The sequence below is a fragment of the Lemur catta genome, chromosome 12 (genome assembly GCF_020740605.2).
Source record: "Lemur catta isolate mLemCat1 chromosome 12, mLemCat1.pri, whole genome shotgun sequence".
Taxonomy (NCBI): domain Eukaryota; kingdom Metazoa; phylum Chordata; class Mammalia; order Primates; family Lemuridae; genus Lemur; species Lemur catta.
In genome coordinates, this window is record NC_059139.1 from 70,226,165 (window position 1) to 70,250,980 (window position 24,816).

The 24,816-nt window shown below is 34.8% G+C and overlaps 1 protein-coding gene across 4 annotated transcripts; it reads right to left on the bottom strand.

The window, feature by feature from the left end:
* Window positions 1-215: 215 nt before the first annotated feature.
* On the bottom strand, window positions 216-24,780 carry NUDT12 (nudix hydrolase 12). 4 transcript variants are annotated; one of them, XM_045566605.1, is made up of 7 exons: window positions 24,444-24,780; window positions 9,171-9,382; window positions 8,038-8,624; window positions 5,031-5,198; window positions 3,812-3,925; window positions 1,335-1,534; window positions 216-331 (listed from the first exon to the last, which is right to left on the bottom strand). In XM_045566605.1, exons 2-7 carry the CDS (start codon window positions 9,374-9,376, stop codon window positions 221-223), a joined length of 1,386 nt encoding a protein of 461 aa, XP_045422561.1. In that variant the 5' UTR covers window positions 9,377-9,382; window positions 24,444-24,780; the 3' UTR covers window positions 216-220. The 4 variants fall into 4 exon arrangements, with proteins under 4 accessions (XP_045422561.1, XP_045422560.1, XP_045422563.1 ...); XM_045566604.1 differs by lacking the exon at window positions 24,444-24,780 and adding an exon at window positions 16,799-16,904; XM_045566607.1 differs by lacking the exon at window positions 24,444-24,780 and adding an exon at window positions 16,799-16,885 and having other exon boundaries at window positions 9,171-9,378.
* Between the last annotated feature and the right edge of the window lie 36 nt (window positions 24,781-24,816).

The window sequence follows — 24,816 nt, forward strand, 5'->3', positions numbered from 1 at the left end:
AGCCTGGCCCAGATTTAATAAAATCTGAGGCAATGTTACAAATTATAAAAATATGAATTATGTGATTAAGATGGAAAGTATACTTTGAAAATATTTCAAAAACCCAACATGACATTTTGTGTTGACACTCTAAGGAGCACTGAATATTTTTCTAAGCTCACTTGAGGAATAAGTGGTATTAGAAATCAAATAATACTCAAACAAAGCCTAGGTCCTTGATTTAGAGATTGGGATTTATTCTAATCCAGTGTTTGATTAATTGATGTGCAATAGCTCGGCTTGGTGGCACAAAGAATGCCTGCTGCTTCCCTTTGGTCAGAACATCCACGACCTAAAATACACCATAAAAAAATGCATTAGGATTTCAAAGCTGTCATATTTAAATACTATTTCCATGCTTATACAATTCAATTTAAATGTGATGACTTTTACAGTGAATAGCAACAGTAGAAAGTGACAATATCCATATTCAACATGCAAAATTTAGGACAGCATTTTTAATTGCTTCACTGGGCTAGTGATTCAGTTTTCAAAATGTTCCAGAAAAGCATATTCCCTTATGAAAATGAGGTCATGAAAAAGCAAAATATATGCTCCACACTTAATTTCAAAGTGAAGCCAACTTCTGGGACAGGGTCCCTTTTATAAAATTCTAAAACAATAATCTAATTTCTACCTTTTGGGGTTAACCATCAAATTAAATTAATTTTATATAGGAAAAGTCAGAAAGGATTTCAGGTCTTTACTATTATAGTATATCCACCTGTTTTCTATACAAATGCTTAGGTCATGCAGAACACAAACTAGTAATTTATCTTTCATTATATTATTTAGGGATGGTATTTAAAAAGTTCTTGTGAGTGTATCTTTATTATACAGATATGTCATTTTTATCCCTAGTACATTTTAAAATGAATAAAAACATTTCAAAAATTTTAAGCATTTTTACTGATGTTTTTTGAGAGCTACTTGTCCTAATGCTATAAACTAAAACATAAAATGTCTAAAAATAATATTCCTGTATCTCATTCCTGAACTAATGTTTATCTACTTTACACACATCAGTAGGTATTATCATCCACCTGAAGGAATGGCATCTGAAATTTGAAATGGCACAGAATCATCATTACTGGAAGAATGAGTTAATATAGGACACATTAGTAAAAACATACTTTTCCTATATGGAATTACCAATTATATTGTAATCCATGCATAATAAGAGGGCCAAAGCCATTCATTCATTCAACTTGCTGACAATATGCATCCTTGCTGTGTGCCCAAACCAATACAGTCAGGAGCAATCAATAGAAGAAGGAAATTAAATTGAACTTTACCTGTTCTCTAGTGAACCAGCGGGCATCCTCTATTTCATTCTTGTCAACTTTAATTTCTGTAGACACTGCCACAGCTAAGCAACCAATCATTAAGGAGGAAGGCATTGGCCATGGTTGACAAGAGACATACTGAACATGGCCAACTCTGACTCCACTTTCTTCTTCTACTTCTCTCCGAACAGCATCTTCTATTGTCTCCCCTAATCAAACGGGGCAAAAGAACAAGTTGCTGATGAACATGCCCTGGACATTTTGTGCTCTGAATGGTTCAAACATTTGGAAATCACTTTGGACAGAAACCCAATTCAAAGAATCAGAAGGCAGAAGCCTAAAACTAGACTGGAACTGAAGAAAACATTTTTTTTTTAAGTATATGATTTACATACAGAATATCAAAATGCCAACAAAAACCTTTTCGTTTCTTAAAGGTCCAAATTTGTCAGTCACATTTTAAAAATAATAATTATAACATCTACAACTATTATTATTATCTACAACCTACTATTAGCTAAATACTATGCAAACATGTTATATATTATCTCATTTATATACTATCACTAAATAGTTATAAATTATCATTATATGATTTTTATAAATGGCTAGCTCTTTTCCCACTAAAATCTTGAAACTCTATTATGTTGTCGAACAATTATTACAGAAAACTCTTTTTAGGTCACTAAAAGATTAAAAGCCACATAAGATGAAACTCAATACTTTTTCTTTCCAAGCAATTGTTTTCCTCTAGATGACTATTGACTCAGCTATGATGAAATTAAGTAATATCTATAAATGTACTTTGTATTTCTAATTTGTTGGAATTGAGAAGTAGAATAGGGGAAACAGTTTTTAAGTAAAATTTATCTGGAAGTTCAGAAATCTTTTGCTAAATACAGTAGTATTTAGCAAAATATATTTGTAAATATAGCACTTCATTTCAAATAGATTGATAAATTCCCTACATGAAAATTAAGAACTTATATTAATCCAAAGAAAGTATCTAGTGGAAAGATAAATCATAGACTAGCATAAGATATTTGCAAGACCATTACTAATAAACCATTAGCATATAATACATATTTTAAATCTCTTAAAATCTATAATAAAAAAAAGACAAACCAAACAAAAATAGGTAAAAGATATAAACATCTAAAATTCAGAGGAAGGAAAATTGAATGCCTAACATCTGAAAAAAGATTTCTCATCAGCAGGAAAATGAAAACCACAATAACATACTATTTCATTCACCCCTCAGAATGACAAATTAAAAAGTCTGAAAATTCTAACTTGATTGAGACGTGGAATAACAGAATTTCGTGTACTGCTGAAGAAAGTTTCAACTGGCAGGAACACTTGAGAGAGCAACTTGGCAATATTTAGAAAAGGTTAAGATGCTCATATTATATGAGCTATCAATTCTACTCTATGTATATATCCTAGATAAGTCTTGCAAATGTGCACAAGAAGTATAAAAATATTCATTGCAGTGCTGTTTTTAATAGTAAGAACCTTAAGATAAACTAAATGTCCACCAGCAGAATGGATAAATAGTGGAATATTCATAAATAGAATACTACTCAGCAGTTAAAAAAATGACCAAGAACTAGTAGAGACAGCATAGTGATTAGGAGTAAAGACTCAGAAGCCAAACCACTCAAGTTTAAATCCTTCCCTTTAACTTACTAGCTGTTCCACATTGGGCAAGTTATTCAGTCCTTGTGCCTTAGTGCTCCTATCAGTAAAATCACTATAATAGAGTCATATGAAGATCATATGATTTAATATACATAAAGTCTCCAGAACAGAGCCTAATACTATGTATGGTTACTATTATTATCTAGCAATGCAGATTAAAATTGGAAGTTGATATAAACATTTATTAATTAGATATATTCATTCATTTATTCCACAAATATTTATTGAACTCCTATTACATGTGAGGCATTTGTTATAAGGGCTTGGGATACAGCAGTGAAGAAAATAAAGTCCCTGCCCTTGTGGAACTTATTATTCTAGTAAGGGAACATAATAAATATATACATACAAACATACCATATTATTAATAGTTGGCGATGAATGCTGTAGGGAAAAATCAGGTGGGATGACAGGGATAGTGAATACAGGGTTCGAGGCTAACTAATATATTTAGGGCAATCAGTCCAGGCTGTTTTAAAAAGTTAAGTCTAATACAGAAGGAAGTGAGGTGTAAAATATCTAGATACTTTGGTCAAGAGCAATATATGAAAGAGCAAATACTGAATTTTTAATAAAATAGACAAAATTACTAGAAAATTATGAGAGGTATATCATGTTTAAATTATTTTGGTAAAATTATATAATGTTTAAAATACTTTAAAATAACCCAGTTTTATAACATGATAATTTATCAGAGATTATTTTTCAAATGCTATCTAAAATTTTTATTTGGAAATTATAAGTTAAATGAAAATTATTATAAAAATTATTAAGAAAAGGCTTACCAGGTTCAATAAATCCAGCAAGACAAGTAAACATGCCTGGGGGAAATCTTTTCTGCCTGCCTAAAAGACATTTGGTCCCATCTGGATGAATAACTTGCATGATTACTACTGGATCTGTTAAAAAAAAATCAGATATATAATAACAGAAAAAAATAATTTAGACTCATTGTGCAAAGTCATTACCTGGTTAAATTATATAAAGGTGTATCTCCTGTAGAGACGAGACTCTTGTCTGGTTCTAAGAGATTGTTTCCTTCTGCCCTGATCTAGCTGATGACAGAGTATCTCAGGGAAATTGCATAGAATAGTGTCAGTAAACTAGAGGAAGACCATTTTTGTCCTTCTTCCCCCAATCTTAACAGCAACATTTATTCTATACTTATGGTATGTGAGGCATATTCTTATTTTTTAATGAGAAAAATGTTTTGAGTAGGTAATATATAGATATGAGGAAAATTCAAATTTTGCCATAAATACAGTAAATTTTCCTCTCCCTTCCATCCCAATCCTTAACAAAATGTCTTCAAAAGCAAATGTGGCTCTATGATTAGGTTTAAGTCATTAAAAGAGACTTAAATAACAGTTCATCTCTCTAGCAGTAACAAATCCACCAAATTCTTCTCACTAGATCATGACTGAGAACTAGGAATTAAATATAAAAGGCTCTTGGGCAACTAAACCAGATGTCACTAAGCCAGGCATTTTACTCCCCAGAGACCTTCTCAGGTGTTGCTCAATCTATCTACTCTTCTTTCATACAGTTTTAAAGGGCTTGGTTACCAGATTTCCAAGCCTATGAAGATTCAAAGCAGGACTTAGAAGAGAAGGTACAGGCAGACACTAAGAGTAATGAGAAGTTAGCTTCAGGCTGTACTGCTTTGGTAATGCCTCAAACAGGTACAAAATTGTTGGGGCTTTTTTTTTTTTAACCTCTCCATTAAGTGGAGTCAAACTGGTAGCCTTTTGAAATCATGTATCTTAACATATCAAATTCATATTGATTAATACCCAAAGTTAAGAAATAGTTAATGATGTACAATGTCTTTTACTTAAAAACCAGGAAAGTATGTAACACTTTAACACTTACAGTCTTAACATTTAAATTAAACATGATTTTCCTGAAAAGCATGTTTAATTCCTTAAAAACTTGTCTTTCCAGAATGTCTTATTCCCCAAGATTCCAGGTGGCTGAGATTTCACTGTAAAAGAAAAGGCTTACCAACTCTTGGATACGATGTATTATGAACACCTTGAAGACTAGGACAGTCTTCTTTTAAACATACTCTTTTATAGCCACCTTCTTCAATTTTAGTTGCACCTCCACAGGTTGGACAAAACTTGTATCGATTGTGCCAGGCAAGAACAGATCTTGCTTGAGCTACAACTCCTTTAAAAGAACAAAAAGTTGTAATTCTGTGATAAATTATTAAAAATATATATATAGGTCTATATATACATGCATTTAGGTAAAATGTTCTCAAACTAAAATAAAGACATACACTGTTTTCTGAATAGTTACATGATCAAGGAATTTAGTATTTCTATTTTTATGATGTGCATTTTTCTTTTAAAGTAAAAGATTTAACTTTCCATATGACAAATCAAAATTAGATTTAACTTTAATTTGAATAAAATATAACTCCTATATGTTAGATGTACTAACATCCATCTCATACACTGTATTAAATCAGGCTTTTACTATAGGTGATTTTTAATCTTTGGGTATACATGATTCTAGTGTGTAGTGAATTTACAAATAGTGACTTTACAATTGTTATTTTATAAAAATACACTACAAAGGCAGTTCCTAACTTAGACTTGTACTCTAAAGGAAATATTGCTAGGAAACTGTAGGAAGCTATCTCTGCTCTCCTTCTTGGTGACCAAGCCCCTGCTGGTCAATGCCATTGTGGAATACATCCTGTTTTTAACTGGAGACTGCGTATAGTACAAAACATACTACGTTTTACAACAATCATGGTTAACTTTGTTTACCAAAAGAATGCCTAATAGAATAAATCCTAACATATATACACTTTGGCTATATCCTTCACCCTGGTACTTAAAAAAAAAAGAATTAATATGGCCTGACCATAAATATTACAATTAAGGCAATACGACTAGAAATGCTACATTTCAAATGCTTGAGAAACTTGCTCTCTCTAGAATACATTATTTGGTTTATGAATTTTTGAAATAAATAACAGACAATTATAACAATGTTTAAAGTGGTAAAAATGAATAAACAAAACAAATAAAAACAATTGTAATACTGAAACTCAATGACCCATAGGCAACATTAAATATTTGCTTGCTACATTACCTCCTAATATGTAATTTACACGATAGTGTTCACATTATTTCAGGATCATCACAGTAAGAAAAGGTAACATTTATTGAGTACTTACTATGTGCCAGGCATCATGCAAAGAACTTTATACAGATTATAATATTTAATGTAGAACAACCCTATGAGGAAGACAGGTACTATTACCTTTATTTTCTGGAAGTGGAAACTGAGGCACAGTGAAGTTAAATAACTGTGTAAGGTTGTGCAAGTAAGCTAAAGGGCCCCAGTTTCCTTACTAAAAGAAAAAAGAAAAGAAAGCAACTAGCTCATTTATATGATCCTTTTAATCTTAAAATTATTTATACAGTTCCAAAGAAAATATGCTTTCTTTAAAAAGTTTGATGGTTTCTCCACAGGTATGGAGAATATTTCTTTGGGGGAGGAAATATTTAAGCAGTTTCTAGAAGGGCCTATCAAATCACCTAAGGGAAGGTAAACATTGACAAGTGATTTTTTTCCTAACCTCCCATTGACTCTTCTATCTACCATAATCTGGCTTCTGTTCTTTCTACTCCGCTGATATTCCTCTTGTCGAATTCATCAACAGCTTCATATTAGCAAAGCCAAAAGAGATTCTTTTAAAAAAAAACTTTGTTTTTATCTTACTTAGATTCATATTATTATTCAACACACTTGACCGTGCTACCTCCTTAAAATATCCTGCTCTCTTGGTTTCTATACGCATATTCTCTTGGCTTCCTCCTACCTCATGGTCACACCGTCTCGATCTCCTTTGATGGCTCTTCTTTTGCTTATACCTGATCTCAGAATTTAGGAGGATTCAGGTCTGATTCTGAGGTTCCTTTTCTTGCTTGCTTTCAACCAGTGGCTCCTTGGGATTTAAATACCTTTGTGTTGATGACTGCCGTATGGATATCTCCAGTTCAGATCTCCCCTCTGAGTTTTAGATTCTAATTTCCTTTCTAAACTTAATATGCCCAAGAGTAAACTATTGATTTATTTACTCCAAGTTTGTCCTGCTTTTCTTGCTCTACCCATCACTCTATAGTATCAAGAAATGCTATCACTATCTACCAAATAACTAAAATCTGAAAACTAGCAGTCATTCTTGATCTTTTCCTTCATTATACCCTACATCCAATCCATCAGCAAAGACTGTTGATTTTATCTCCAAAAATATCTTGAATGTATCCCCTTTTCTCTATTTCTACTATTAGCACCTTAATTTATGTCTTAATCCATGTTACCATCATTTCTCTCAATTATCATAGTCTAAATCTACAGATCAAGCCCTCTCAGTTCTGTCTCCAGAGTATCTCGAATTCTCCCTTTCTCTACATCTCCACTGCTACCATTCTAACTCAAGCCACTGCAGTCTCTTACCCGGGCTATTGTAATATCCAATCTCCTCCTAACAAGACTCCCAATTTCCACACTTAATTAACAACATACTCACAATTCAAGCTCTACAAAGCAGATAGTGTGAGGTGTTTTTTTTGTTTTTAAAAACACATCAGGTTATGAGACTTAAATGGTATTTACAATAAAACCCTAATTTCTTATCATAACATAAAAAGCCCCAGCAACAGAAAACAAAACAAAACAGTCAAGGTCTTTGCCATCATGTTCAGTAGATAGCAGGTGTGCAAAAATTATTTACTGAAGAATCAAATGAAACCCTCGTGCATTAGGGTTAATTCTGAGGCAATCAATCTTGGCTGATTACAACTACTATAACTGCCCAGGAGAGTAGTCCCTTAGGGTGAGAACTTTAAGAAGTTTCTAAGGAAGACAATCTAACTTCCCTGCTTACTGGAAAAAGTGTGCCTCTTGGAAACTGCAGATACATGTAACTCCAACTCAATTCTAAAAACCAGATTATTACCAATACAGATAAGTAGATTTCATTTCTTACCAGCTTCTTTTTCTTTTAACTGCAGAAGAGCTGGCATTGGAGGATGAAGAAAATAACAATTTTCATGTCTTTGTTTAAATTCTTCAGCAGCAGTGGGATCTATACTTAGAGCAAACCAGGCAACCAACCCATCTTCTTCTTCTCTTTGGACTTCTCCAGCATCAAGTAACTTTTCTCTCATTTCAAGTTCTACTCCAAGGAAAATCAAGATGATCTTCTCAGGCTGAGCTAAATAATCCTTTACATCTGTGTAGCTCAGCTGACAAAGCCTTACTTCCGGCTGTTGGAAACTTTCTTTATTGCCACCTAGAGTGACCAAGGGATTTAAATCTGAAAAAAGGATATAAACTGTGGCTGGATGGCTTTCTTTAGCTAGTAACCAGTCAGAATTATTTCTCTTTTCACTTTTGCGGTCCAGTAGTGTTTTGCTAAAATAATTTTCACATTCTTCCACTCCATTGGTTAGGAACCAAGGCTTCTTCCCACCTTTAGCATTAGCTAGTAAATTAGCTATATTCTTGTAACCCCAAAATATAGCAATATCCAGTGCAGTTTGACTTGATTTATTGACAAGTGATCTGTCACACCTATGAGAGGAAGAGAAAATTGGGAAGAAAAAGTAAAATAGGAAGTTACCATTTTCTCTTGTATTTATTTCAATATTTCCAGATACCTATTATAACCCCTCTGTTTATTATTACATAGATTTTTTTCAATTAGTACACAGATTACTACAGACGATGTTAAAAGAACAATTTAATAATCATAAATGATAAAAAGTTAGAGATAGGAGATATTTAAAGTTTCTGGATAATTCCTTATAAAATAAAAAAGCATTAATATCAAAATTCTAGAAGGAGTCATAGTGAGATTTACATTTTCTATTTGGGAGAAAAAAATTAGACTACTCATACATTTGCTTTGCTATAAAGTATGAAGGATTAATTCTTCAATAAAAATGGTTAAAATATTTTAGTTAGAAATTATGTTATATTTTTATATCATAACTTAGTCAATGAATTATTTAGTAGTCCAACAATAGAAATATGGCTACAAGAAACATTTAAAAGGACATATGTAACACAGAAATTAAACCACAGACCCTTGCAGGTAGTAGAGCCTAAAATGTTTACCCTTTGTCAAGCAGAAATTGGACAACCTCTGGGTGCCCATTCCTTGCAGCATACATTAAAGCAGTCCAGCCATTGTCAGAAGTTTCGTTAAGAAGAGATGGAGAATGGCTAAGTATTCCTGTTAACTTGGCAATATCTCCTTCTGCAGCTGAACAGTGAAACTGGGAAATTATTTCGTGCTTTGGATTTCTTTTTACAGAAGACATTTCTTCCTTAAAAGAAGGAAAATAGAAGATAAAAAATAAAAATCTCATTTGCAATTGCTTTTTGTATCAATGAATAAACATTATCTGAATACTGATGTCATTAGAATAGTAATGGTTTCCAAGGCAATACACTCTTCAAAAGGTAATTATTAACTGTCATTACAGCATACATTTCAAAATTGTTATCAACTGAAAATTATAAATATAATTCAATTTCTATACCCCGGAAGGTATAGAAAATAATGTACAAAGAGTGTTGGCAATACAAATGAAGGGGGGCATAACCTTGGGAGGGGGAGCCAGGTAACATATTACAAAGAAGAGGAAGTATTTGAGGTAGACTAGAGGGAACTTCATTACAGAGTGGGGACACGAGGAGGAGGGAGTTAAAACAGATAAGTAAAGGCAGAGATTTTTATTTATTTATGTTTTAGGTACTAAGCATAAGTTTATTAAAGATATCATTGAATTCAAAGACAAATGGCCAACAAACATATGAAAAAATCCTCAACATCACCAATAAACAGGGACATAAAATTTTTTTTTTAATTTATTCAGGATATTATGGGAGTACACACATTTTGGTTACATGTAAATCATCTGCCCTGCCCAAGCCAGGGCTACAAGCGTGTCCCTCCCCCATACAGGGCATTCGCTTCCATTAGTTGTGGGTTTACCCTCCCACCAAACCAGCACCCAGTGAGTATTACTGCCATGTGAACACCTTAGTGTTGGTCAGTTAGTACCAATTTGATGTTGAGTACACGTGGTGCATGTTTTTTCATCCCTGTGATACCTCACTTTGAAGGATAGGCTCAATTTCTATCCAGGATAATATAAGAGGTGCTAGATCACCATTGTTTTTTGTGGCTGAGTAGAACTCCATGGTATACATATACTGCATTTTATTAATCCACTCATGTATTGATGGACACTTGGGTTGTTACCACATCTTTGCAATTGTTAATTATGCTGCTATAAACATTTGAGTGCAGATGTCTTTTTTATAGAATGTCTTTTTTTCCTTTGGATAGATGCCTAGTAGTGGGATTGCTGGATCAAATGGTATTTCTATTTTTAGCCCTTTGAGGTATCTCCAAATTACTTTCCACAGGGGTTGTACTAATTAAGGCAGAGATTTTTAGCAGATAACAATCAGTGTTCTCTCATTCTATGGTACCCAGGTATAGGTTCCTGCTCTCAGGGAATTATGATTAATTAGTTTATTACTCAAAAGCTTTCTAAGTTTAACATAAAAACAATTTATTGTTCTACCTTGCACAATTAATTTTGCAATCCATTTCGGGGGGATTTTTGTTCATGGTATGAGGCAGGGGGTCAAGATACTTTTTTTATCCCAACAGATAATTCATATGATTCAGCACTATTCTTGAAATTACCATTTTTATCTCATTGTAGTGCAGTACTATCCTTATTATAAATTGGACAATCATGTATTTTTGGATCTATTATTGGCCACAGTTCTGTTGGTCAACTGTCCTTGAAATCACAGAAGCTTTTTAAATCATTTACTTTATTTATCTGCTTTGACACTCTGCCATCTCAGTGAAATAACAAAAAAATAATTGCCTCATACCTGTTAATAAATATTGCCTAATCATGGATTACATGTGGTAGGGTACAAATTGTGCTATTTATTTTCTGAAAATGGTTCTGTTAGGTAGATAATGAGGGATTCTGGGTCTGTTTCAAAGATAAAGGAGAAATAAAGGCTTTCCCAGACAAACAAAAGCTGAGAGATTTCATCAACACCAGACCTGTCCTACAAGAAATGCTAAAAGGAGTTCTTCAATATGAGAGAGAAGTATATTAATGAACAATAAGAAATCATCTGAAGGTATACTATTCACTGGTAAAGTAAGGCACAAATATAGAATATTCTATTTCTGTAATAATGGTATATAAACCACTTATATCTTCAGTAGGAAAACTAAAATACAAACCTATCATAAATAACTACAACTTTCTGAGAGAGATACAGTATGAAAAGATATGGATGGAAACAACAAAAAGTTAAAAAAGCAGGGAAGGATAGAGTTAAAAGGTGGAATTTCTGTTATATTTCTCTTTGCTTGTTTGTTTGTAAGAATTGTCATATGTTTAAATTAATTGGTTATGTTTTTTACAAGCCTTATGGGGAGCTCAAATCAAAAAACCTAAAACAGATACAGAAAAAATAAAGAGCAAGAAATAAAACACACTACCAGAGAAAATCACTTTTAATAAAGGAAAATAGGAAGGAAGGAAGGAAGAGAAGACAACAAAACAACCAGAAATCAAATAATAACATGGCAGTAGTAAGTCCTTGCCTATCAATAACATTGAATGTGAATGGACTGAACTCCCCAATCAAAAGGCATAAAGTGGCTGAATAGATTAAAAAAATACCCAACTATATGTTGTCAGCAATAAACCCACTTCACCTATAAAGACACACATAGACTGAAAATAAAGGAATGGAAAAGATATTCCATGCAAATAGAAACCAAAATAAAGCAGGAGTAGCTATACTTCTAACAGATAAAATAGATTTCAAGACAAAAAGATTATTATATAATGATAAAAGGGTCAATTCAGTAAGAGGATATAACAATTCTAAATATATATGCATCCAACCCTGGAGCACCCAGCTATATAAAGCAAATATTATCAGAGCTGAAGACAGAGATTGACTTCAACACAATAACTGATGGAGACCTCAACACTCCACTTTTGGCATTAGAGAGATCATACAGACAGAAAATCAATAAAGAAACATTGGACTTAACCTGCACTGTAGACCAAATGGACCTAATATTTACAGAATGTTTCATCCAACAGCTGCAGAATACACATTTTTCTCTTTAACTCATGGATCATTCTCAAGGATAGACCATATGTTAGGCCACCAAACAAATGTTTAAAAAATTACAAAAAAATTGAAATAATATCAAGTATTTTCTCTGAAAACAATGGAATAAAACTAGAAATCAATAACAAGAGGTATACTGCAAAGTATAACAACACATGGAAATTAAATAATATGCTCCTGAATGACTAGTGGGTCAATGAAGAGATTAAGAAGGAAATTGAAATATTTCTCAAAACAAATGAAAATGAAAATGCAGCATATCAAAACCTATGGGGTACAGCAAAAGCAGTAATAAGAAGAACGTTTATAGCAATGAGTGCCTATATTAAAAAAGTAGAAAAGTTTCAAATAAACAACCTAATGATGCATCTTAAAGAACTAGAAAAACGAGCAAATCAAACCAAAATTAGAAGAAGAAACAATAAAGATCAGAGCAGAAATAAATGAATTGAAAACAAAAAGTACAAATGATTAACAAAATAAAAAATTGGTTTTATAAGAAGGTAAACAAAATAGATACATTATTAGCCAGACTAAGAAAAAAAAGAGAGAAGAGCCAAATAAACAAGAGATGAAAATGGAGAGATTACAACTGACATCACACAAATCCAAAGGATCATTATAGACTGTTATGAGCAACTATATGCCAATAAATTGAAAAACCTAGAAGAAATGGATAAATTCCTAGACACAACCTACCAAGATTGAACCATGAAGAAATCCAAAAGTGTCCCATTAAAGAAAAGCCTGGGAACTGATGGCTTCATTGCTGAATTTTACCAAGCATTCTTTCAAAAAGAACTAATACCAATCCTACTTAAACTATTCCAAAACTTTGATTAGGAGGGAATACTCCCAAACTCATTCTACGAGGCCTGTATCACCCTGATACCAAAACCAGACAAAGACACAACAAAAAAAGAAAACTATAAGCCAATATCTCTGATGAACATAGATGCAAAAATTCTCAACAAAATACTTCAAACTGAATTGAACAACACATTAAAAAGATTATTCATCATGATAAAGTGGTATTCATCCCAGGGATGCAAGGATGGTTTAATATATGCAAATCAATCAATGTCCTACATCATATCAACTGAATGAAAGAAAAAAAATCATATGAAAATTTCAATTGATGCTGAAAAAGCATTTGATAAGATTTGATAAAATTCAACATCCCTTCATGAAAAATAAACTAAAAAACCTTGGGCATACAAGGAACTTACCTCAACAAGATAAAAGCCACATATGACAGACCCAAAGCTAGTATCATACTGGATGGAGAATAACTAAAAGCCTGGAACATGACAAAGATGCCTTGCACACAGTACTGGAAGTTCTAGCTAGAGCAATTAGACAAGAGAAAGAAATAAAAGACATACACATTGGAAAGGAAGAAGTCAAATTATCCTTGTTTGCAGATGATATGATCTTAACATCTAGAGAAACCTTAAAGACACCACAAAAAACTATTAGAACTGAAAAATAGATCCAGTAAAGTAGCAGGATACAAAACCAACATACAAAAATCATTAGCATTTCTACATGCTAACAGTAAATTTATTGGCATCTGAAAAGGAAACCAAGAAAATAATTCCATTTAGAATAGCTACAAATAAAATTAAATACCTAGGAATACAGAGGACACATAAACCATGGAAAGATGGATTGTAAGAATCGACATCGTTAAAATGTCCATACTCCCCAAAGCAATCTACAGATTCAATGTAATCCCCATCAAAATATCAGTGACATTCTTCACAGAAACAGAAAAAATAATCCTAAAATTTATATGGAACCATAAAAGACCCAGCATAGACAAAATCATCCTGAGCAAAAAGTACAAAACTGAAGGAATCACATTACCTGAGTTCAAATTATGCTACGGAGTTGTAATAGTAACCAAAATAGCATGGTACTGGTATAAAAACAGACACATAGACCAGTGGAGTAGAACAGATAACCCAGAAATAAATCCCAGAACTTCTCCTTGACAAAAGTACTGGAACATACAGTAGGGTAAGGACAATGTCTTCAATAAATGGTGCTGAGAAAGCTGGATACCCATGGGCAGAAGAAGGAAACTAGACCTTTATCTCTCACCACATATAAAAATCAAATCAAAATGGATTAAAGACTTACACCTAAGACCTGAAACTCTGAAACTACTAAAAGAAAACATTGGAGAAATGTCTCAGGACATCGTTCTAGGCAAAGACTTCCTAAGTAATACCTCCAAAGCACAGACAACCAAAGCAAAATTGGACAAATGGGATTACATCAAGCTAAAATGCTTCTGCACAGCAAAGGAAACAATCAACAAAGTGAAAAGACAATCCACAGAAAGGGAGAAAATATTTGCAAACTATCCATCTGAGAAGGGATTAATAAGCAGAATATATAAGGAACTCCAACAACCCAATGGAAAAAAATCAAATAATCTGATTAAAAAATGGAAATGGGCAATAGACACTTTTGTTCAAAAGAAGACATACAAATGGCCAACAGGTATGAAAAAATGCTCAACATCATTAGTCAACAGAGAAATGCAAATCAAAACTACAATGAGATATCATCACACCCCAGTTAAAATGGATTTTTTAAAAAAGGCAATAACAGATGCTGGTGAAGATGTGGAGAAAGGGGATCCCTTGTACACTATTGGTGGGAATGTAAATTAGTGCAACCACCATGGAGAGCAGTATAGAGGTTCCTCGAAACACCGAAAACAGAACTATCATATGACCCAGCAATTACAATACTGGGCATATACCCAAAGGAGGGCAATTCAGTGTATTGAAAAGATAACTGCACTCCCATGTTTATTGCAGCACTATTTACAAAAGCCCAGGTTTGAAGTCAGCCTAAGTGTGTATTAATGGATAAAGGGATAAAGAAATTGTGGTATATATATATATATATATATATATATATATACATACATACATACAACTGAATATTATATAGCCACAAAAAATTCTGCCGTTTGCAACAACATGGACGGAACTGGAGAATATTACGTTAAGCGAAATAAGCCAAGCACAGAAAGAAAAATCTTGCTTGTTTTCATTCATATATGGGAGCTAAATATTAAAAACAATTTATCTCATGGAGACAGAGGGTAGAATGATGGTTACCAGAGGCTGGGAAGGGTAATAGGGAGAGGCAGATAATGTGGGAATGGTGAATGGGTGCAAAAATATAGTTAGATAGAATGAACAATATTTAATAGGACAACAAATTGACTTTAATCCACAAGTTACGGTATACTTTAAAATAACTAAAAGAGTGGAATTGGAATGTTCCTAACACAAATAAACATTAAATGCCTGAGGTGATGGATATCCCAATCACCCTGTTTTGATTTACTCACACTACATGCCTATATCAAAACATCGTATGTACTCTATAAAGATGTACAACTATTATGTACCCATAATAATTAAAAATAAAAAAGGAAACTGTAAAAAATATTATGAATAACAATAGCTATCACTTTTCAAGACTTTATTTTGAAGCACTGCTGGACAGACTTGTGTATTGGTCTCTTTTCCAAATTTCCTTTTAAGTTTATTTTCGATAAACTCATATTAAATAGTTTTTCCAGTTAAGTTTACTTTGAACATTATTTCACCGCCCCACGTTCTGAGGTCATGGTCACGCCCTCATCCTTCTACAGGGCACCACAGGTAATTGCAAAATTGTCCTTTAAAAATATAGCGTACTTCACTACGGCCAGTGCAATGCTTATGCATAAAGTATTCCGTGGAGAAAGGAAGTAGAAAATATACACTTTGCCGTTTAGGTTTCTCAGCAGAAAAGTCATCTAGAAGTAGTACCATTAGTCATTCCAGAGAAGCACAAAAAGTCTGAGATCGAGCTCTACTGCTTGATTTACTTTCATTTGTCGTGACAGGTCCTGTAGAAACTGAGGATTTGAAGGCAGGATAAAGTGCTGCCCCTGCATTCCAAGAAGCGCACAGACTATTCTGAGAGGTCATTTAAAAGAATGTTAGGTTTAAAGGGACTCAGATTTTAATCAAACCAACATCCACTTTTACTGATGGGGCCCCTGACTTGCCCACAGTTACATGGGTAGAGTGGGACAGGCAGGACGTCAAATATGGCTCTGTCATTGAAGTCACTGGTCATCACTTAACAAATTCCAGTCCCTGGACACTCAAGACGACCATTTAACCAATTAAGCGCCAGCCCTGCACAGTCTCTGCAAACAGTCAAATGCCTGGAGATATTTTACTCTCTTGCCACTAATGTGAGATTCCTTCTTTCAAAGTGAAATCACACCTGAAGGAGCTATTCCTTTTCCCCATTGCAAAGCTTGGAATAAAAGCTCCACCAGCCAAAGGACCGCCTGAGCTCGCTCCCCGTCCGGGGATCCCCAGCAAGCGGGTCTGCGGCTCCGGCGCCTGCGCCCATCGACCCAGCAGGGACGCGCAGGGCAGCGCGGAGACCAAGAGCCCAGGGAACCGGTCGCCGCTCCCAGAAGGAATAGTCGGGGTAACTAACTCGCCGCTGCTTCTACTAACCCAAAGGTGACCACAGTAGAGGTAACGAGGACCCGTCGAAGGACTGGGGAAATCCCACTCTCCCTTTTTCCGGCGCCGGATGCAGCCTGCCTCACTTCCGGCGGCAGTCCGGTGTCTTCCCGCGGCCTTATGGGAGATGTAGTTTGAAGCTCACAGCTGCGCGCGACCCGAGAAGGGGCGGGGATCGGGGGTGGAGGGGTTCGGGAGCCGGGGCGGGAGATCGCCTCCTAAAGTGTCCGCGTTGGCGCAGAGTGAAGGTTGGCTTGTCCTCCTGAGACCGAGATGTGTAGAGATCGATGCGGGCCATGAGAAAACTGTAGTTCTGTAGAAATGATTTTAAATATTCCAGTATTTCGCACCCAGCTCCCCGGCATTCTCTGCAATATAGTCCAATGCAATTGAGTGTTCAAAGCATTCTTTCGTGTTAAATAATCCTGGGATGTTGGCTAGGCTAGACCAAGTCAATCGGTCATGTGACCTTAAGCAAGTTATTGACCTCTGTAAAAGCTCTATCACCTCGTGAAAATTGGTACCATATATTAATGCCTAGCTCATACAATAGTCCTTTAAAAAGTATGCATTAAGCGCCCACAACACCTTCTTGGGTTGTGAGGTTTAATTGGGTTAGTGCATGCAAAAAGATCTTAGCACAATAGGAAATGCAGAGCTGGCACCCACAACACAATTACTGTTGTTGCTGTTATTTATTTATTGTTTCGTTTCCTGTGCTTTCCTGCTCCCAAACCAATGGAAGTTGTGTGAGTCCGAGATTACAAAACTAGGTGTTAGTGGTCTTCTAACTTCCAGACCGGGGATTTTTCCTTTACTGACCTTTCTCGTTGGCAATCAGCAACAGCTGCAAGAGTCTCCTAAGATTGACCATTACTTCCCACATGTGTTTACTCCTTGGAAGCTCCTTCTCACAATGAATGAAGTTTGACATTGACATTGACCTTTTCATGACGCCTTTTTCTAACCTTGCCTTATCCTTCTTTCTGTGCTTAGTTGTCTTCAGTCTTTAATGATTTCGACATCAGAGAGCAGGTCAAAAATAGTAAGGTTTAGTTACCTCATTGGACATACCCAATCTCAAACATATGATTACAGTAGATAAATATAATGAACCTTTGTGTATTAATGATCTAGTGTCAAAAATTATTAATATACAGTTCTTCTCTTATCACTTAGTATTCTCTTGAATACTAAGTAAATTCCAGACACCATATTATTTCACTGATAAGTTTATTTAAGAATAAACTTTTTGGAAATATGAATATATATCTAAATATACGGGCTTTTAAAAAGAACACATCTACAATATCATTAGTACAACGAAAATTCTAACTAAAATTGTGTAATTATATCACAAAAGAGATATTCAATATCAAATTTACTCAATTTCCTCATAAATTTTATTTTATATGTTTTCTAGTTGATTTAGCTAAGCAAAGTCTTCCCATTACATTTGTTTTTAAAAAATCTATAGATTTCTCTCTCTTTTTATTTTTTCTGGTGGTTCATTTGTTGAAGAATAATGATCATCTGCTCTGTAGAATGTCCCACATTCTGAATTTTGTAGATTGCATTCTTGTGGTGTCCTTTCCTTCAGTATTTCTTGTAAGCTGATAGTTAAATTTACAGAATTTTTCAGATTAAAGTTTGATTTTTCTTTCCAAAAAGGTGGCATAGGCATTATAGTTTCCTTCCTATTGCATTATCTTAGGAGGCTTGTCTCTCTTTTGTCATATTATAATTATCATTGGGTTCTGATATTGTTGACCTGATAAAGGTTATGATAAGCATCATAAATTTTCCATCAATTTTTCAGCTAATAGTTTTGCTACATCCATTCTTTCATTAGGAGTTACAAAATAGTGGTATTCTAATTTGATCATTCACTCTACATTTATTAACTGAAATTATTTTATGCTAAATTTATCTCGTTAATTATTTGTACAGTTTATAAGGAGATGTAGGATAATTGTGTGATTTTCTCTTTTATTTCCTTGTCTTCAAAATAACTTGTTTCCCAATATCCTTCAAGTTTTTAAGTATACAAGCATACCTCGTATTATTGCATTTTGTTTTACTGTGCTTTAGAGATAATGCATTTTTTACAAATTCAAGGTTTGTGACAACCCTGTGTTGAGCAAGGCTATTAGTGCCATTGTTCCAGTCACGTGCTCACTTCATGTCAGTGTGTCACATTTTGGTAATTCTCACAATATTTCAAACTTTTTCATTATTATTATATCTGTCATGATGATATGTGATCAGTGATCTTTGATGTTACTATTGTAACTGTTTTGGGGCACCACAAACTCAACCCATATAAGTCAGCAAACTTAATTGATAAATATTACATGTGTTCTGACTGCTCTACCAACTGGCTGTTCCCCCATCTCTCTCCCTCCTCCCAGGCCTCCCTATTTCCTGATATGCTACAATATTGGAATCAGGACAATTAATAACACTACAATGGCTGTTCAAATGAAAGTAAGAGTTTCACATTTCTTTTTAAAACAAAAGCTAGAAATGATTAATTTTAATGAGGAAAGCATGTCAAAAGCCAAGTGAGGCCAAAAGCTAGGCATCCTGTACTAAACAGTTAACCAAGTTGTGAATACAAAGGAAAAGTTCTTGAAGAAAATTAAAAGTGTTACTCCAGTGACTACACAAATGATAAAAAAGCAAAACAGCTTTATTGCTGATATAGAGAAAGTTTGAGTGGTCTGGATAGAAGATTAAACCAACCACAACATTTCCTTAAGCCTAATCCAGGTCAAGGCCCTAACTTCTGAATTCTGTGAAGGCTGGTAGGGGTGAGGAAGCTGCAGAAGAAAAGTTCGAAGCTAGCAGAGGTTGGTTCATGAGGTTTAAGGAAAGAAGCTGTCTTCGTAGTGTAGAAATGCAAGGTGAAGCAGCAAGTGCTGATGGAAAAAGCTGCAGCAAGTTATCCAGAAGATCTAGTTGTGATAATTGGTGGAGGTAGCTACACTAAACAACATATTTTTAATGTAGACGAAACAGTGTTCTCTTGGAAGAAGATGCCCTCTAAGACTTTTATAACTAGAGAGAAGAAGTTAACACCTGGCTTAGAAGCTTCAAGGAACAAGCTGACTCTCTTGCCAGGGGCTAATGTAGCTGGTTACTTTAAATTGAAGCCAGTCCTCCTTTACCATTCCAAAAGTTCTAGGGCCCTTAAGAATTATGCTAAGTCTACTCTGCCTGTGCTCTATAAATGGAACAAAGCTTGGATGACAGTACATCTGTTTACAACATTGTTTACTGACTACTGTAATGCCACTTGGAGACCTACTGCTCAGACAAAAGATTCCTTTCCAAATGTTACTTCTCATTGAGAATGCACCTGGTCACCCAAGAGCTCTGGTGGAGATGTACAAGGAGATTAATATTGTTAATACCTGCTAACACAGTATTCATTCTGCAGCCCATGGATCAAGTAGTTTTGACTTTCAAATCTTGTTATTTAAAAAATACATTTCATAAGGCTATAGTTGCCGTAGATAGTGATTCCCCTGAGGGATCTGAGCAAAGTAAATTAAAAACCTTTTGAAAAAGATTTATCATTCTAGATCCCCTTAAGCACATTTGTGATTCATGGGATGAGATCAAACTATCAACATGAACAAGTGTTTGGAAGAAGTCGATTCCAATCCTCATCGATGACTTTGAGCAGTTCAAGACTTTGGTGGAGGAAATAACTGCAGATGTGGTGGAAATAGCAAGAGGACTAGAATTAGAAGTAGAGATCGATGATATGACTGAATTGCTGCAATCTCATAATAAAACTTGAATGGTTGAAGAGTTGCTTCTTATGGATGAGCAAAGAGTGGTTTCTTGAGGTGAAATCTACTCCTGGTGAAGATGCTGTGAATATTGTTGAAATGACAACAAAGGTGTAGAATATTATATAAACTTGCTTGATAAACCAGCAATAAGGTTTGGTAAGGTAAACTCCAATTTTGAAAGAAGTTCTGCTATGGGTAAAGTGCTATCAAACAGCATTACATACTACAGAGAAAATTTTCATAAAAGGAAGATCAATTGATGCAGCAAAGCTAATTGTGTCTTATTTTAAGAAATTGCCACAGCCATCCAAACTTTAGCAACCACCACTCTGATTGGTCAACAGCTACCAACACTGGTGCACCACCCTCTACCAGCAAAAAAATTATGACTTGCTAAAGGCTCAGAAGATTGTTAGCATTTTTTAACAATAAAGTATTCTTTAAGGGATGTACATTTTTTAGCATAATGCTCTTGCACACTTAATAGACTACATGCAGTATAAATATAACTTTTATATACTCTGGGAAACCAAAAAAATTTTTGGAACTGAACCCACAACATCTCTAAGATATGCCTATATTTTATGAACTCATGGATGTTAACATTTTTTTATATATTTCAGGTCATTTAAGTAGCATTATTTTAAAAATATTTTTATTATATTTATTACTTTGATGCTCAAATTGTTTCTTATTTGAGTAGTAGAAACTCCCTCACGTCAGCTCCTAAGTTTTCTTGACCAGAACCCTGAGGTGCTTGATAGCTTACTTCCTTTCTGGTATGACAAAATGTTTTTTAGACTTATCTTGTAAATGTTCTGCTCCAGACCTGGAGTCAGCCATTTCTCCAAGTAGCCTTGGTTTCTTTTAATGAGAAATTGTAATACCACAGCCTTTGTTCTTGTGGTGCTCATTGCTAATAGGTTACTGAATACCTCTCTGAATGTAACTTTCTCCTAGGGAAATTGAACAAATACAGATCCTTTCTAATAAGAGTTTACATTCCAAGGTCAATAATGGTGCCAACATAGATATTAATGGAATAAGATACTATTGTTTTCATTTTTTTTCCCATTTAGAAACTTAAGGCTCCTCAATGCCTATAAGAAAAAGTTAAAACTCTTTTGTATTAGCTTTAGGTATCCTCCTTAATATGGATCCAACATATATTTTTAGCCATATTTTTCCAAGAATTTCCTATATAAATAGTCTCTCTCAGTCAGCCCAATTGGACCTATACACTGACCTGGGATACCTCTTGGGCTTTCCCACCTCCCTGCTTATGCTTATGTTACTTTTCCTAACTTAAATGTTTTCCTTTATCCAAATCCTACCCACTACTCAAAGTCCAGCTGGAGTACCTCTTAATTGGATCTTCTAAGTCATTACTGAGCATAAAATTATCATTTTCCCACCAGTATGTCCTTGCTCTTACCACTTCACTGTATACTGGCCCTTCTTCCAGCACCTATATTTCTTTGCCTGAGGGCTTTTCTTGTCACTAGATTACACTTTGCCCTCCTGCTCAACAGAGCAGCAAAGGCAGATAATTAACATCTCTTGGGAGTGGCCCTCACCTAATGGCTGACATGATAGGAATTGGTATGTAAATCCTCAGCCTTTTTCACTCTCTTACTCAGAGGCCCGTGTTCTACACTGGCTGCCAGATCTTTCCAGTGGGATTAGGTTAAGAGAACCTATCTACAGTGGACACTTGATTAATAACCAGCTCTTTCTTGGCTGCCTTCCCTACCCTCCTTCCCTGCTATTCCTTCTCTTCCTCACTTCCTTACCACTGTTTCCTCCTAGATAACTAATTTCATGTGAGTCCTTGTCTCAGGATCTGATTCTGAGAAAACCTAAATTAAGACAAGGATTTTTTTCCCTTCTTTCAATTCATAACCCTTATTATGTAGTAGTTAGCCTCCTCAGCATAGCTTGGGAGAATTATTAACCATAATTAAGTAAATAAATCCCTATTACCAGTCATTCTGGAACACATATTCTGTTGTCTTAATGAGAACAGTGTTATTGAAAATCAATGCATGAAATTCAGATTGATTGCCCTTGAGATGAATAATTTGGAGCTCAAATTTTAAACCACTGGTTTTTCCTCTGGCCATAACTCATTTTACAAAATGGCTTGTCTCTAACTAGGAGCCCTCTAAGAACACATGCACTTCTTGTACTTTAGTTGTAGCTACTCTAGAAAGTTACTTGCTACCTTGTATGGGTGCCCTTCAAATGAATGTTGTGTATAACACATGAACTATTTCCTAAGACAGAAATATGCCAACTGTATCTTGCAAATTTAGTGAAAATACATCCAGTCATTTTTCTCTCAACCAGATAGAAACTTTATTTTATGAACAATATATAAATAAAATTTTATGTAGATAGTTTCACATGGTAATTAGCCTTATACTATCTGGAGATATGTCTTATTCTTGCCATATATTTCTTTTTCTTCTTCATATTAATAAACATTTCATTTATTTTTGTCTTTTCCTCTAATAGGTAGTAATTTCTTTCAACATAGAGAGGCTGATTTTTTTTTTTTTTTTTTTTTTTTAATTTTAGAGACAATGCCTTGCTCTGCCACCCAGGCTAAAGTGCAATGGCGGAATCATAGCTCACTGCAGCCTCAAACTCCTGGGCTCAATTGATCATTTCACCTCAGCCTCCTTAGTTGCTGGGATTATAGGCATGTGCCACCACACCTGGCTTATTTTTTTTTCTATTTTTAATTTTTTGTAGAGACAGGGTCTCAGTATATTGCCTAGGCTGCTCTCAAACTCCTGGGCTCATGCAATCCTCCCGCCTTGGCCTACCAAAGTGCTGGGATTACAAGCATGAGCCACTGCACCCCTGCATGAGCCTGATTTTTAACAGATAAGTCTACAGTAATAGCTGCTTTTGTTTCATATATAAGGCATTTAATAAAAGTTGGTGGATGATAATGATGAAATATCCTGGGAAATGTGCTTTAACTCTATACAAGTTAGAGGTGAATTCAATAAAAGTGTGGATATCTTAAACTCTACGTAAGGTCCTTGATAGAAGATATCTATCTTATATCTATGTGACTACAGATAAGGAAGTTTCTAATTTGCATAGATTATATGCATATTCTGCATTCCTGAAATACACTAAGTTTGCTCTGGACTTATGACCTTTGGACTAGCTGTTCCCTCCTTTTGAAATACTCTTCCTCTGGTTTTTCTAATTACAACTTCCTTCTTGTATCCATGTGTCAGTTCAAATGTCATATTTTTAGAGGGCTTCCCTGATCACTCAGTTTGTAGTAGCTCTCATTGATACTTTCTTATTTCTGGCATTCTTATTTTTGATTTTTCTTATTTCTGATGTTTATTTGTTGTGTCTCCTTATTAGAATGTAAACTACTACTTGAGAAGGTCCTCGCTTATTTCATTTACTGCTGTTTTCTCAGGACGTGGAATTTTCATTTGGCATAAAAGAAACATTCTCTGAATATTTGTTGATGTTGAACAAGTGGGTTTTTTCACATTAAATCAGATACATTTTTGACATTGCTGTCATACCTTGGTAATTAGAACTTCTCAAATAACATTAAGTAGGAATACATCTGACTTTCTGTGTGGTTGGTTTACCGCTGTGTTTATGGAATTTAGGCAGGAAAATAATATCTGATTGTTCCCCTCAAGGAGCTCCTTGTCTAATGAAGTAAAGTGGATTATAAACAATTGCATGTGTTATGATAGAGTAAAGACAAAGTGGAGAGCACATTGGGGCACCTATTATAGACTTACAGGGCAGGATCAGAAAAGGTATAGTGGAGACAAAGTGCTTACCTGTGTCTTCTTCTCTCCTTCCGGGTCTTCTGGGAAGAGGCTATGGCCCAGGCTTCTTGCAGCCAGGCGTGGCCTTGTGACTCGTTCCAGTTAATTCACTGTAGACAGAAGTGGTGGTCTTCTGGGCCAAAGAAGTTGAGAGACAGTATATAGCCCTCCAGATCGCTATTACTCTGTTATGGCAATCCGGAAGCACATGTTAAGATGACAGAGTCACAGCAGACAGGACTGGCATCCACCGTGGGAGGAGAGCTGCTGCGGAGAGCTGCCAGACCCGCAATGGACTCTGAATGGGAAACAATCCTTTGGGGTGTAAGCCACTGCGATTGCAGGGTTAAATTGCTACCTCACCACAGCGTAGTCTATTCTGAGT

Excerpts from the sequence above, each read along its gene's own strand:
- NUDT12 (XM_045566605.1), bottom strand. The coding sequence starts at position 9,376 with ATGTCTTCTGTAAAAAGAAATCCAAAGCACGAAATAATTTCCCAGTTT. Across the intron at positions 8,625-9,170 it reads CAATTTCTGCTTGACAAAGG|GTGTGACAGATCACTTGTCA; the intron begins GTAAACATTTTA and ends TTCCTCTCATAG. Across the intron at positions 3,926-5,030 it reads TACATCGTATCCAAGAGTTG|ATCCAGTAGTAATCATGCAA; the intron begins GTAAGCCTTTTC and ends TTTTTTTAACAG.